Raw genomic sequence first — 15,567 nt, 5'->3', positions numbered from 1 at the left:
TTATCCGATTAGCAAGACCGAAGTGATCCCATAAGTGTTCCGTGAACAAAGTTTTTTACGGATCATGTATGACTAATACTCGATTGTCCTAATTTTCTTTGTTGTACAAAATTGATACAAAAGCAAATGGTTAGCTAGTAAATTGGTCAATTGAACTTTTTTTTAGTATGCGGTGTATAAAAACACAGTTGCTCCTACTTATTTGGCTGGCGCGATGACCCAAAATGAGTCTTGGCCTCCAACACAAGAGCACGCCACTTTGCTCAGTCCAGAGCGGTATCACGCCAGCTTTCACCGACGCCGAGCTCACGGAGATCTGCCTCTACTCGATCCGCCTAACGATATTTAGGATCAGGGATGTTGCGAACATCCGCATCCGCAACCGCGGAACTTCCGCATTATTTTCAACATCCGCATCTGCATCCGCATCCGCATAAAATCGATGCGGAGCTTATGCGGATGCGGATGTCGAACAAGTCGGTACAGGAACGTCTTAGCGGCGGCGTAAGTGCTAGGTAATTTCGTCATTACCTATAACGAAGTCGTCTAGATCAAGAAAAGTCGGCCAAGTTACTGTTTATTAAATATAACGCACCTATATTCTTGCTCAAATTCTAAACGTTTCGGTTTTTTTTAATAAAAAAATACTAAAAATGTAATATTTGACCTTTTCTAAGTACCTAATCTTGACATCCGCATCCGCGGATGTGATCCTTTAAAAATCCGCATCCGCATCCGCGGATGTCAGAAAATCGGCATCCGTAACATCCCTATTTAGAAAGACCAACAGGACTGCGTCCAATTGGTCGACCCAAGTATTTAGGCCCTTTTGGCTGCCCGATCTTCACCCAACCTTGTTTATAATAAGTATTACTTTGTTTAGGTAATGGTCCTCCTAAAAGAATCTGATAGAGAAGAGATGAAACACCTTATAGAGGAGTGCGAGCAACTTTTGCAGCAGTGCAGTGCCAAATACACTTTGGAGACCGGCAGGTATGTAACATATCTATGTAGGCTAATGAATTGTCGATCACTTAATACACTAAGGGTCACTTGCACCATCCCACTAACCCGGAGTTAACCAGTTAAACCTGGAGTTACCATGGTTACCAGTACAATTTGACACAAGAGTTAACGGTTTAACCGTTTAAACCCGAGTTAGTGTGATGGTGCAAGTGGCGCTAAAGGTTCGAAACCGGTAAACTTTTCTTACAAATTAACCGGTTTGCAATAAGACTTTATATTGGTTACAATCCTTCAATTCGCAGATCAGGGCTAAGAAAATCAAATCTTAAAATAAAAAAAGATACATGTACAAAAATAGTAGAAAACCGGTTTCGACCCCTGCGTATAATACTTATATCTGCCATAGAAAGTCTCTGAGTCTGATGAAGGTGGTTTCATTCTCATTTATCACCTGCAGCCATAATTATGGACGGCTTTGTCTATCTAATACTTAACAAAACATATACACTTTTTAACACCACGCGATTGAAACAATCATAGAATTCATAGACAACAACCACCATAATATCCGTAATGATTACATTATAGTATTTTATGCAACCGTTGTTTAAGAGAGGTCAAAAAAGGCGAGTGGCGTGAGTAACAATTTGAGGCGAAGCCGATAAAGACGCCACGAGTATTTTTTGACTCAGTTAAACAACGTTGCATACAATACTTTTTCTACGACCAAGCACTTACTTTGAAATAAAATTGAAAATTTAACAAATCTTTTTAATTCAAGAAGTAGCAAAAATGGAGGGTACGGGCGGGAAAGAATGAATGAATGAAATTTAAAAAAAACATGTCTATGGTTCACTTATTTGTCAGAGATGACATTTAAAATAAGGTTGCCAACACTGTATTTCATTCAATATTTTTTAAGTGGTCATTACACGAAGTATCGTAAAATCGCCAAAAAGATACTGCGTGTATGCACAAATTCTTTTTTGGGGAATAGACTAAAGACTTGTCTTGACAACTATAAGGTAGGGGTTTAAAGGTGTGTGCACGACCCTTTAAATGACAAATAAATGTACGGGAGTAGAAAAAATCACTTAATACTTTTGTAGTCAGAATATCCCAGCGATAAAACTCGCCCACATCTTGTAACTTTTACGAATAAAAATTGTCTCCACAGTGTTTTAATGGACCGACTGAAAGACCTGGCCAAGGCAGTAGACCGCAGCATCGTGACCATGGTGGTGGAAGACCTGATTGAAGACGAGGAGCCCCTGGCTGACATGGATATACTCGTTGATGCTGAAAGAGGTATGTATCTTCATAGCATCTTCATGGTTGTTAAACAATAAGATGTTACATCTGGGCATTTTCCGCTAGTTAACTAAAGCCTCATGCCGCCCAATGCCCAATGTACCTAAAATCTCTAACCCTATAAGAAGACCTATGTCTTTTCGGGTCAAAACGTTCACAATATTACATGTTAAGTACCTACTATAGGTACATTTTTGTCTATGTTTATGTTTGTCCTTTTTTGTTTTGTCTGTTTTCTTAATTATTTTTCTTGTATATTTTTTTGTATTCTCTATTTTCTTAATTATTCCTTTTGTGTACCTTTGTGTGTTATCTGTCGCGGCATCACCGAATGGGCCCTACGGAAGACCAGCGCTGGCTTTATAGCTAGCATTATGCTGAGTTGGGTCCATTTCGTGATGCACACTTATTAATTTCTTCTTTTCTTGCTGTTGTTGTTGTCCGTACATGTTTTGTGATCGTCACGAATAAACATCTTTTATCTTTTATCTTATCTTAAAAACAAGAATTGCGGTTTTCCCGATAGGCTACTAGTATGGGGTTCTTCGAAAAAGGAGTGTACATCAGGCGGGCCGTATGCTTGTTTGCCACCGACGTGGTGTAAAAAATGACATTTAAATTTTGATGATAAAATTACTTACAATTGTAACTAAAATAATTTCAGTCAGTCTGGGAGCCAGTTCTGGGTAAAAATCTGGTAAGGATGTAAAAAGATGCAAAAAGAGGGTCAAAGTTTTACCACGTACTCCCAAGCAACCGTGCATAGTTATGGAAAATATTGAAACAACTGCTAGAATGTAACAGCTTACAAATATTCGTTTTTGTTTACCAGATGAAGCGAAACGCAAGTTCATCCTAGAGCGAAAGATAGCTGATCTCCTCGCACACCTGGGCCGTGTGACAAAGACAGCACGAGTTATCGCCGATGTACAGGGCGGTGATGGTACCGAGCTGCGTCAAAGCACTAACCAGGTAAAAGATAAAGGTTTAAATTTATTCTAAGCTTAATAGCATAGTTCGAAGACGTTTCTGCCTGTTAAAAATTAAAACCGGTAAAAAATATTTCAAAAATCGCTTCAGAGTGGCTTGAAACGTAATATGATCTTTTAAATGTTCTAATTCTAGTGCTAGCTTCATTGATAAAACAGCGCTTAGGCGCCACATGAAATGCCACATTATGGAGAAACCTTATAAGTGTGAATACTGCAACTTTTCGACTGCGTATAACTTCGATGTTAAAAAAATGCTAAGATTCATTGTTCAAGTTGGATCCGGATTTCAGTCCCTAATTACTTTGACGTATTTTTTCTATAGGTAAGATTTGTGGGATAAAAAAAGAGAATATCATTAAAACTATGTTTTCAGACTGAATTGTTGGCTCCGATGTTGGTGAAAGCTGCTGAAAAGAGGGTCATGCATCCTACTGAGACGGTAAGAACATTTTAAAACATATTCAATTGGAATAAAGTCCCACATATGGGACACGGCAAGACTCTTTTAAAAGGCCGTAAGGTTGACAGTTAACAGTTGGGACAGTGAACGTGTTAATCCGGATCTGAATCCAGATGCGACATATTTTCCATACACGTTGAGGCCGTAATAGCGTATTTTAAGAATGGTCTCATTCAATCTAGCTAAACATAGGATTGAAAGCATGTTTTGGTGTATCCTAAAACAACATACTTGATAAATCAAACATAATTCACACATTTCGTCAATAGAAATGTTATGTAAACATTTCTTCGACAAATTTTTTCTTTTGTCATATCTGCAAGTGGATCTCGTTATACGAACGTCTCCACATTTTCTTGTTTTTCGTGTTCTTAATGATGCGTTTATACAAAAGTTTTAAGAATGTATGTTGTGTTATTTTGAAAAAAAGTTACATTATCAACCTCATTTTGCAATTTAAATGAGTTATTCTATACTATAGTAATTTAAATTGTATTTATTTATTTATTTAATGCATGTTAATTATAAGATGTAATGTTTTGAAAATATGTGGTGTGACCCGCCGAGTTTCTTGCCGGTCCCATATTGGGATACCCTACAATTTAGAAGGGATTTAAATCTTCTCGGGTCAGAGATGTAAGATTTGAGCCGGCGTAGCATTATTTGACGTTCACAAGCGCATTGTAAAATGCCTACTTGGAAAATAAACAATCTTTATTTTTTACGGCGTTACTCATATAAACGTCTGCTAAATTAATCAGCTGATGATCGTCGTTTGTCCCTCTCTATGGCATAACGACAGATAGAGATAAACGACGATCATCAATTGATTAAGTTAGCAGCCGTTTATTAATAATGCCATTAATGTATAGTTAGTTGGCGGTTATAAGTGGAGTAATATGTTTTGTGTGAACAGGCGGCTGTTCAGGAATACAGAACGCAGCTGGCGCAGTACTCGCAGTCGCTGTCCAAGGTTCGAGACCTGTGCGACCGCGCCGTGGACCCTATGCAGTTTGTACAAACTGCCGGTAAGCATCATTCTCTTAGAATAAATTTAAAAGTGGAAAAATTATTGTCTTGGGTGAGACTTAACTCACGGCCTCTGGATATCCAGCTTAATAGCATAGCATCGGTCGCAGACGTTTCTGCTTGTAAAAAATTAAATTAGCATCATTCTCGATTCGATTCGGATTCTTTTCATGTCAGCGCTTTCCCGGTTGCATTTTAAAGTAGACCGGGGTTCCACCGTTTGGCAACCCAATTAAAGACACATCACTGTGAAATTGTCGCACTAAAGCTGCTATGGTAACTAGACATCATTGAGATTACTTAGTCCGGTTTTCTCACGATATTTTCTTTCACATACATACATAAAGTCCGAGATCTCTAAGGTACGAAACAAGATTCGAACGGCATTTATACTTTTTGTTATAAAATTTCTGGGTAGGTATATGTGGTTTTCTGCTCATTTCATAATTGTAACCATACGAAATCGTCAATAATCTTAGGTATACGATGAATTAATCGTGACATTATATTTCAGAGGAAACTATGCAGCGTATGAAAGAAGAGTCAACTGCTCATCAAAACGACCTGCAAAAGTGCTCAAGCACCTCCACGGCTATCAGAAAGTAAGCTTTTGCTAATTTTAGACGCTCCATCCTATTCAGCTGACAAATTGGGAAAGTTTCTTTTAGTCTATAAGTCACATATCATTAGTAAATGACGATACAAGTGTGAAAAGTAGGAAATTCGCAACGGGTGGCGATAAATTAAAACACGACCAAAGGAAGTGTTTCAAAACGACACGAGTTACGAATTACCTTTTCGCTAGTGTATTGTACAACGTTTTACAGTAGGTACATATGGCCCTATAAATTTTCGACATGTACGTATAGTGCTATTTACCGCACTACTGTAAAAAATATGTGACGTTATCTATGAAAAGGGACCTTATTGTCGATGGCTCTTACGCCATTATTAACGATGCTCCGATATAAATACAATGCCGCGCAACGTTGTGCGGTGTAAGCGCCATCGACAATAAGGTCCCTTTTCATAGATAATGCCCCATATTTACAATCAATGAGTTTTTAATAGTACTATTTAAACTGTATCTAGCTTTAAGTGTTTAGTGAGTAAGTTCTTCTCTTTTTTCTAACTGAAGTGGCGCTGTATGTAGAAGGTATTTACAATAAATTACTTTCTTTCTTTAAACTTAAACTGAACAATAATGTCGCCATGTCGTATAAAAGCAATATACGTAGACAAAGTTTGCAATATATATCAACTGATATGGCGACATTATTGTTCAGTTTAAGTTTAAAGAAAGAAAGTAATTTATTGTAAAAACCTTCTACATACAGCGCCACTTCAGTTACAAAAAAAGAGAAGAACTTACTCACTAAACAAAGCTAGATACAATTTATAATAGTACTATTAAAAACTCGTTGATTGTAAATATGGGGCATTATCTATGAAAAGGGACCTTATTGTCGATGGCGCTTACACCGCACAGCTGCGCGGCATTGTATTTATATCGGAGCATCGTTAATAATGGCGTAAGCGCCATCGACAATAAGGTCCCTTTTCATAGATAACGTCACATATTTTTTACAGTACAACTGGCAACCCTCTTCATCCCTACCGTTCATTCTAGGCTAGCACACCGTGTGATCAACGTCAGCATGTCATCACAGAATGCCCAGCGCGACCCAGAACTCATGCGAGCTCTGACTGCCGCGCAGCAGAAGCTCAAAGAGGCAGAGCCGGCGCGGACCTTGCGGGCTAGCAAGCTGCCGGACTGGAGGGATAACATCACCGAGGTGAGAAAAAAACCGGCCAAGTGCGAGTCGGACTCGCGCACGGAGGGTTCCGCACCATCAACAAGAAATAGAGCAAAACAAGCAAAAAAACGGTCACCCATCCAAGTACTGACCCCGCCCGACGTTGCTTAACTTCGGTCAAAAATCACGTTTGTTGTATGGGAGCCCCACTTAAATCTTTATTTTATTCTGTTTTTAGTATTTGTTGTTATAGCGGCAACAGAAATACATCATCTGTGAAAATTTCAACTGTCTAGCTATCACTGTTCGTGAGATACAGCCTGGTGACAGACGGACGGACGGACGGACGGACGGACGGACAGCGAAATCTTAGTAATAGGGTCCCGTTTTTTACCCTTTGGGTACGGAACCCTAAAAAACCGCAAAAGTGCGAGTCGACGTCGCCCACCGAGGGCCCCGTACTTTTTAGTATTTGCGCGTGTAGGGGTCAGCGCCAGCTTATTGGCGCGACATGTTTGACATTCACTGTTTGACTATTTTACTTAGGTCATACGGTAAAAGTAGACCCTCCAACGAGCGTGGTCCCTATTCCCGTTTATGATCTTATTAGCGGTCCTTGGCCATCCCTAAACGAAGATATCTTTACACTTTTGCACCTTACGCCTTTGTAATAAGGCGAAAAATGTGAACATATCTTTGACGACGACTGTAGGTACCATCATCATCATCCTGGCGTCAATCCCAGCTGTGCCCCCGCGCGGGGTACGAGGACCCGGGGTCCGCCTTCCGACTCCTTCATGTCCACTTTGCCCGATCTTCGGCGTCCCTGGTGGTGAGTCCGTTGGCACGCATGTCCTTAACGACATCAAGCCATCGCTTCCTGGGCCGGCCTTTTCTTCCCGTACCGGGAGGAGGCGGCATGGCCTGGCATTTGTTACCCACGTAACTTGCCGGTCTGCGCGAGACGTGGCCATACCGACGAAGGTGGCACTCTTGCAGTTTGTCAGCGATGTCACGGACGCCAAGACTACCCCGAATGTGGGCGTTTCGGACGCGATCCTTGCGTGAAACTCCGCACATCCATCTTCATTTCCGTGACACGCAGTTCCTGCTTGTGCCGCTCTAGTGTAGACTGTAGGTACCATTATCCTAGGATTAATTCCATTCCACATTGACCTAATGTTTGGATTGGTGTTTCAGATTCTGCGTGCCACAGGGGAGGTGGAATCGGTGCTCGGGGGAGAGATGATCTTCCAGAAACAGCGTGAAACTGACCAGCCAATATACGTAAGTGTTTTTTTTTAACTCTCGCACAAAAAAAACAAGGGATGGTTTCAATAGAGATGATGATAGAGAAATACTAGAGAAACACAATAAAATTATTGCAGATAGTAGAAATTAAGTAGTACCTATAGTTTGTAGCTTTCTAGTAGAGCCCGAAGGCTTATCCTATTGTCTATTGTTCAGTAAAACCGCACTTGCTACTTACCTGCAAAAAAGGGTCTTTTTTATTCTAATTTGCACCTGAGCGCAGGCTAGTCCAACGCTCAAAAAACCAGTGTAGGTGCGCTCTCCGATAACGCGCCTTTGTTACGCATCTCAATGACACATTTTAGACTGGTTCTGTAGCGTTCGACTCGCCGGCACTCAGTAACCGAAGTACTGACCACACACATCGGTACAAAATACTTATCCATTAGTTCATTTTGAATCTTATTGCAGTTTCCATAGGAGTTGTAATTCAATTACCTGGGTAAAGTGAACGAGCGATTTTTTATGCAGGTGGTTGTGGCACGTGGCACGAGCGGTTTTACTAACAATAGACAATAGGATTAGCCGTCGGGGTCTATTAGAAAGCTACAAACTATACCAAAATAACTTAGTTAAAATAAATGAAAAAACATTAAATTATGGCAGCGCCCCCCGAAAAAGAAAAAGAGTTGGTTCAGCAAAAAGTTTATCTAAAACATTACAATTGTACGGTTTTACTCACCACACTAACAAACAGCAAGCTACAAAAAAGAAAGCATAGGCAGGCGCGGCTCACTCCGCGATTTGGTCTCGTCGCTACAAGTACCCACAAGTACGCGCGGCCCACACCAATTTTGGTGTCTGCCATAGTAGTTGCCGCGCTCCGCTACGCACCTAGCAATCATATCTGTCGTAGACGCGTTTTGTTAGAAAGTGAATCTTCTGTACCCAGTAGGCACTATTATTTATTTATAAATAAATCTAAATCTAAATTTAATATTCTGTGGCATAGGCTCTCTGGAACATGTCGCACGTCTTTGAGAAAGTCAGCAACTAACCATCAAGATAATCAGCATACAATACATTAACATTTCAAAATGAACATTATTTATTTCATAACAACATTTTAACAATTTACATTAAAATTAACTATAAACTAAATTAAAACTAGACTCAGCAAGGCCACAACTCAGTCAAACAACTCGTCCCGCGCCCTTCCAGACGCAAAGGTGCCCATCACGCTCGCCGCATTGCCACGCTGAACCGCGATGGACAGCGACATGTATATTAACTAAATTATTATTGTATGTATGTTAACTATATTGTATTATGTTGTAGAACGCAGCCCTCAACCTCCACGCGGCAGTTCGCGAGTGGTCCGCCCGGGACAACGAGATAGTGGCCGTGGCTAAACGAATGGCTGTCCTTATGGCCAAACTGTCAGATCACATGCATGATGGTACGTTCCATTTCTATTATCTAATACCTTTAAACGAGCAATTCTTGTTTATTTATTTATTTATATATATATATATTTCGGGGATCTCGGAAACGGCTCTAACGATTTCGATGAAATTTGGTATATAGGGGTTTTCGGGGGCGAAAAATCGATCTAGCTAGGTCTTATCTCTGGGAAAACGCGCATTTCCGAGTTATTATATGTTTTCCGAGCGAAGCTCGGTCACCTAGATATTTTATTCTTATACCTACACGTGTTCTACTTACAATGGAGACTGAACGTAACAAAACTTCCGTGAGACACAGACAAATATATTAAAAACGGGTCACTCACGTATTTTAAGTCGAAAACGCTCGACATGTTTCACTCCGTAGCGAGTAGCGTCATCAGGAGCTTGCGTTAACGGTGACGGACCGGCGCAGACTGCGGGAAAATACGTGAGTGACCCGTTTTTAATATATTTAACATGAGACTATACGTCTAGTATTTTATGTCTTTTACGCCAAAAGGATTGCATGAGCTGAAGCCTGAAAATTAGAAAAAAAAACTCTTAATAAAACTGCAATTTATTGTGGGGTGTAAACTATGTTCTTTTTGTATTTTGGGATAATAATTATGTAATTTTTGTATTTAGGGTATTGCACAAAAAAAATACAATCGTACAAGAAACTAAACGTTAAAATTAAAACTAAAATAAAACAAATCTTAAACAAAACTTATAAGTAAAAAATGCTCCCCAGGTCACCTTCATCATGTGATATGGTGCCCAGAAGGCTGGCAGCGTTACCTTTTTGGATGGCCAGGCTTATCCTCTGTCCGAGGTAGCTGCCAGCCCTCCGGTCACCTGAGGTGTCAATGAGACGCTGGGACATTTCCTTAAAAAAGCTTTTTGCGCTAGGCCCCCACGGTCCCAGAGTCTCTACGCCAAACGGCGCAAATATGTAGCCCTCGCCGAGGACAGCATATTTGCGCCGCTTGCTCTGTTCAGCGGTTGTAGCCGCAGCTCCCGCCTTGACGGAGGTCGCCTGTAGGTGGGACGGTGCGAGCGTGTCAACGCAGGTGGCGTCCCACACAAGCGTCCTCCCCAGCCTCCAAGGAATGAGTGTCATCCCGTCGGGCCGCTTGCCGTCGTCGCGTGCGATACCGTTCGGCTCAAGGATGGCCGGCACGCTAACGGAAGCAAGCGCCCTCCGGATGACATCATTCAGGGAGGCGTGGCGAGAGATGCGGCCCGCGCTTCTCTGGCAGGACAAGCCGTGGTGGCCCAGCTCGTCAACATTGGAGCCACAGCGGCAGCGGTGGGGCTCATTGGTTTTGACCCCCAATCGCAGACTGGTAGCGAGTGTGAGGGTCGTTCTCTCAAGGAGGGTGCCTATGTTGGGGGATGGCAACGCATGGAGCCAGAGCCCCGACTCTGGCTCCGAAACGGCTAGGAGGCGAGCGCGCTCTGCAGGGCTTTGAGCATTATCAATAAGATATTTTAAGGTGGCTCTGCAGAGGGGCTCATCCCAAAGTTATTTTATAATTTGTTTTTTTGATAAATAACATTGTTATTAACCTATTTGTTAACCTTTCTTCAACCAGAGTTTGGTCAGAACGCTAATTTTAGTCGTTGGATGGAAGACTCGGGTATGAATCAAAAGATATCGAATCAATTTCATCTGGCTGATGGGTTGTTTGGCTTTAAAGGAATGATTCAAATCATTTTATTTGGCAATTCACACAATGACACCGGGTTTAGGATGATTCACGTTATACCGGACCGTGTCCAGGCCGGAGCTTCGTTTTCTATGGAAACCATCACGTGATCACCTGTCATCTGTCATAGAAAAGTAAGCGACGGAAGCTCCGGCCCGGACACGGCCCGGTCGACCCGGTCTAACGTGAGTCATCCTTTTTACTGCAGTGGGGTGACGGCAGTTTAACCTCCTAAGGCCCAAGGTCCTACCTATACCTACCTACCTATACCTTCTTCAGTTCGATGAAATTTAAACCATATTCAATTGGAACAGGGTTGCATTTAATTTGTATCGTTTCATTTTCAAACAAATAAAAATTAACTCTATTCCCTGCGCTGTAGGTTTAATTTTTAGTGGCAAATTTTCGGTATTTAATTTGTATGGCTGGGCCTTAGGAAGCTAATGGAATGAAGCATGTAACAGCACAAATAACAACATAGCACCAAATCTCAATTTCACTGCACTTCATATTTTCCGTATTAAGTTTTCTGTTGTCTTCGAATAAAATTATAAAGTCTGTCAAACACAGTCTCAAACCATCCTAGAGCCATAAATAATTAAAACATTAGATTCCATTATTCTTAAACACTACTATCAACTATTAAATCGTCATCAGCATAATTTCATGCATTTTCCAATTTAATATTCACTATTGTGATAAGATAAACTATTTGCTGTTACTATACCTATATCAATTTCAGTCTCACCATATTATCTTTGCTATGTGCCCGTGTCTGTATTTTTTATACATCATGCTGATTTTACTAACGTGTTAACGTGTGTGTGTGTCTATGTTCAGACAAGAAACGCGAGGTGATATCAACGTCGAAGGCGATCGTCGCCGCTTCCCACGAGGTAGCGCGGTTGGCGCGAAAACTCGCCCTCGAGTGTACGGATATGAGGATACGAACGGTTAGTACCTAATACTCTGTTCACACCAAACTAAGGGCCCGATTCGGATTTCGAAATAGAATTGAAATAGACAGACATTAGATATCTTTTAGACATCACCAAGATACGATAACGATATGTTTAACCCTTCGTACGCTTAAACACGGATCCGTGCGTGAGAATTTAAATCTATTGTTTTAAATGTCAAGGTCACTTTTTCAATGATCAAATTTGACAGGCCGCATACGAGGGGTTAAGATCTAACCTGTCAAATTTGACATTTTCGCGATTCTGGAGATACTCTTAAACGATTTCCACAAGACATGACTTAGAGATCCAATTCACATCTAATAAATTTCTAACTCTATCTAACGTAAAAGTGACATTGGTTGCCCGAATTGCGCTGCAAAATAGAACTAGTTGATATCTAAACTATAAAGTACCTATCTAGAATGGATCTAGTACGTGTCGTCTCTTGTGAATATCTCGAAGTACGAATACGGCAGTAAAGGTTATTGACTAGGGTCGAGCACTGATCATTTTGTAGTTTTAATAAATCAAGAGGATGTCGACATCTAACTAAGACATTTGTCGTGATATCCTACGAGATGCCGCGACTCGCTCGCGAATAAAATGTACAAATTCACATAATTTGCATATTTTCCCTAGAATGATTCATAATTTAAGTTGACCAATGTTCATTTTATTTGCAGAATTTGCTCCAAGTGTGTGACCAGATCCCCACCATCAGTGGCCAGCTCAAAATGTTGACGACCGTCAAGGGATCTTTCTTAGGACACCAAGGTAAGACGTGACAACGCCTTAATACCAGGGATCGGAACCGATTTTTTGCAAAAACTTCGTAACAACCAAAAATTTCGAATTATTTTATACTTACTCGGACTGTAGAACTCAGTTGTGTTTTCGATGATGAAATAATTTACAAAGAACGAAAAAATACAGTTTTCGTTCCCATACAAAAAATACTGGTATCCGATCCCTGCTTAATACGCCGCTAGGGAGGCGTAGCAGGGTGGGGACTTGGGGAGAGGTTAAATTCGACTTGTATGATTGTTATAGTCCTCTAAATGGTTGTATAATGAACGTTTCAGTTTATTAACAAGTTACAGTAAGGCTGTGCCATTATAGCTTTATCTATGAAGTCCTAAATTCAACAATGAAAGAAGGCTAGTGAAAAAAATTTTATTATTATTATGCTTTGGTTAAATCCTACTAATGAATGTGTTTTCTTCCAGGATCTGAAGAGGATATCGAGGCCATGAACATGCTGATAGGAAATGCCCAGAACTTGATGATGAGCGTAAGTTAAACGGAATATGCCATTTTTAATGACTTAATTAAGCTAAGAAGCTTATTTTATTTATAAGAGACTCAGACTCTTTACACTTTATATTTTACTCAAAACTTAAAAATCTTGCCAAGTCTGTGTAGCAAGAAATATAAGATTCCGCATAAAAGTGGTTTGAAAAATCTAAACTGGTTTGGCCTAGTGGGTAGTGACAGTGACCATGCCTGTGAAGCCGGGGTCCTGGGTTCGAATCCCGGTAAGGGCAACACAAAAATTTGGTCCCGAGTCTGGGTGTTTTTAATGTATTTATGTATTTGTATAATATGCATGCATTTGTATTATAAAATATACAAATACCTACATGCATATTTTCCCTAGCCCTGAGTCTGAGTAGTCAATTTGTGTAAGAATGTCCTATAATATTTATTTATTTTAATATGCACACAACGATATGAAAGTAAACTGGGATTAACCTTTTCGACGCCGTGTCAAACTCAAAAGCTGTCAAGAGAAGTGTCAAAACTGAAATTGAACTTTATATGCATATGCATGTAGATCTATGTTTCTCTGTGGTCTGTAACCGATTAATCGGTCTTTGGCGTTGAACCTACGGTGCGGATATTACGGTCATTGGCGTCCAAAGGTTAATCTTATTTTACAAACCGGTCAATAAAAAGTTACCGGTATTCGACCCTTGTCAAAATGCTTATAAGATATTTAATTAAATGTCAGATATCACAAGTCATACATATTCGTCTATTTTGTGCAGATTCAAGATGTAGTAAAGGCGGCAGCGAGCGCGTCAGTCAAAATCCGCTCTCAGCGCGGCGGCCCGAAGATGCGCTGGGTACGCAAGAACTACCACTGACGAACGGGGACCAAAGATGTGCGTAGAAATAAGTTGAGATGTTTACAAGTGCCATTTGTAATTTAATTTAATAAAGATTTTATATTTTACCTAATGTGGATTTTAAATGGGGCCTTGGGGGGAAAGCAGGAGAAAAGTTGGTGGAATTGACGCGTGACCAGAGGGCTGGGTCATATCTAGCACAGCGGATCAGCATTGCCATACAACGTGGCAATGCTGCCAGCCTTCTGGGCACGCTGCCAATAGACGGCGATTTGGACCAATTTTTTTATCTTAGTAAGTACCTATAGTTTTTTTTTATGCTTAGTTTTTAATTTTAGTTTGTATTTTTATTTTAAGGCTTTTTATTATTTGTTTTATAACTTTTAAAATATTGGATTTTATTACAAAAACATATACAACTTACTACCACTAGTGTAAAAGAGTAAGTTATAGAGAGAGATGACTACGATACACTTCGAAACTAGGTATCCCTGACGAAGAGTACCTATATACCTAACAAAGATAACGATATTTTTAGACGTGACTGTACCAAATATTTTATTTTATAATACGTAAAGTTTTTCTTAGGTCCATAAATAAAACCAAGTAGGTATGTATAAGAATAAATATTATATTTTTTTATTCTACTAATATATTTATATTATGTACTACTTATTCAGCAAATCTAACAGCACCTAGCCTACGGTTAATAGTCAACCATGTAGCTAAAATTTAATGCGTAGTCACCATCAGATATATAGAAGCAGCCAAGGTGTCCACAAATATATGAACACACCTTTATTATCATGGCATTAGAGTGCGTTTCCAGATAATTATTTATGAGCACCTTGGCCGCTCCGATATGTATCTAATGGCGACTACTAATAATACTACTACCTACTCTTTGCTATAATGAAATTGCGATAAAAGAATAGGATTTAGAACAAAACTATTTTTTAGGCCAAGTGGAAACTATCTTCTAGGTATTCATATAAAGGCGACCAAGCGCAAACAAAATTAAACCTTATGCACTCACGATAAAGAGCGAAAACGGGTTGTAAATATAAATAGGCATATATTTTAGCACTTGTAAGCCGAAAAAGCTACCAAATAAAAATAAATAAAGGAAATAAAAGCCCAAATTAAAAATAATCCTTTATTAGAATAAATAATAATCAATAAGGCAACAAAAAGTTATAAAATGTTAAAAAATCACGCTATTATTGAAATTTAGTGACAATTTAGCACAGTTCGTACATTGAAAGTTAAATACTAATCTTCTATATTAAATACACTTACATCTATTTATCTACTATGTATAATATAATGTACTTAACTTTTTACGCCATTATTTACTGGTTGAAAAGGTTATAAGAGTCTAGGCAAGGTGTGCATAAATACTGCACAAAAAAAAATACTTTAAAAGTATAGTAGGTATACATTCCTGGCAAGGTTAGCCCGTGTCTTATGCTAAAATGTTGGCTGTTCAAATCATGTCAATATTAAGTGACATGCTGAAGGAATGCACTGATCAGTGCTAAAGCATACCAAAG

At 39.7% G+C, this 15,567-nt stretch overlaps 1 protein-coding gene across 1 annotated transcript in view; it reads left to right on the top strand.

Annotated features, from left to right (window-relative positions):
• The window catches only part of LOC134658365 (talin-1-like), an 81,522-nt gene extending 67,401 nt beyond the window's left edge, over nucleotides 1–14,121 (top strand). The window contains exons 73-85 of the mRNA XM_063514000.1: nucleotides 884–993; nucleotides 2,144–2,274; nucleotides 3,110–3,249; nucleotides 3,643–3,708; nucleotides 4,646–4,757; nucleotides 5,273–5,360; nucleotides 6,389–6,554; nucleotides 7,716–7,802; nucleotides 9,105–9,225; nucleotides 11,764–11,876; nucleotides 12,569–12,659; nucleotides 13,112–13,176; nucleotides 13,934–14,121. Coding sequence (XP_063370070.1) covers nucleotides 884–993; nucleotides 2,144–2,274; nucleotides 3,110–3,249; nucleotides 3,643–3,708; nucleotides 4,646–4,757; nucleotides 5,273–5,360; nucleotides 6,389–6,554; nucleotides 7,716–7,802; nucleotides 9,105–9,225; nucleotides 11,764–11,876; nucleotides 12,569–12,659; nucleotides 13,112–13,176; nucleotides 13,934–14,032 — 1,389 coding nt within the window. The 3' untranslated portion in view covers nucleotides 14,033–14,121. The remainder of the gene's footprint in view (nucleotides 1–883; nucleotides 994–2,143; nucleotides 2,275–3,109; nucleotides 3,250–3,642; nucleotides 3,709–4,645; nucleotides 4,758–5,272; nucleotides 5,361–6,388; nucleotides 6,555–7,715; nucleotides 7,803–9,104; nucleotides 9,226–11,763; nucleotides 11,877–12,568; nucleotides 12,660–13,111; nucleotides 13,177–13,933) is intronic.
• Nucleotides 14,122–15,567: the final 1,446 nt, after the last annotated feature.

The sequence above is a fragment of the Cydia amplana genome, chromosome 22 (genome assembly GCF_948474715.1).
Source record: "Cydia amplana chromosome 22, ilCydAmpl1.1, whole genome shotgun sequence".
NCBI lineage: Eukaryota > Metazoa > Arthropoda > Insecta > Lepidoptera > Tortricidae > Cydia > Cydia amplana.
The sequence above is the reverse complement of the archived record's forward strand: the minus strand, read 5'-3'. Positions and strand labels throughout refer to the sequence as shown.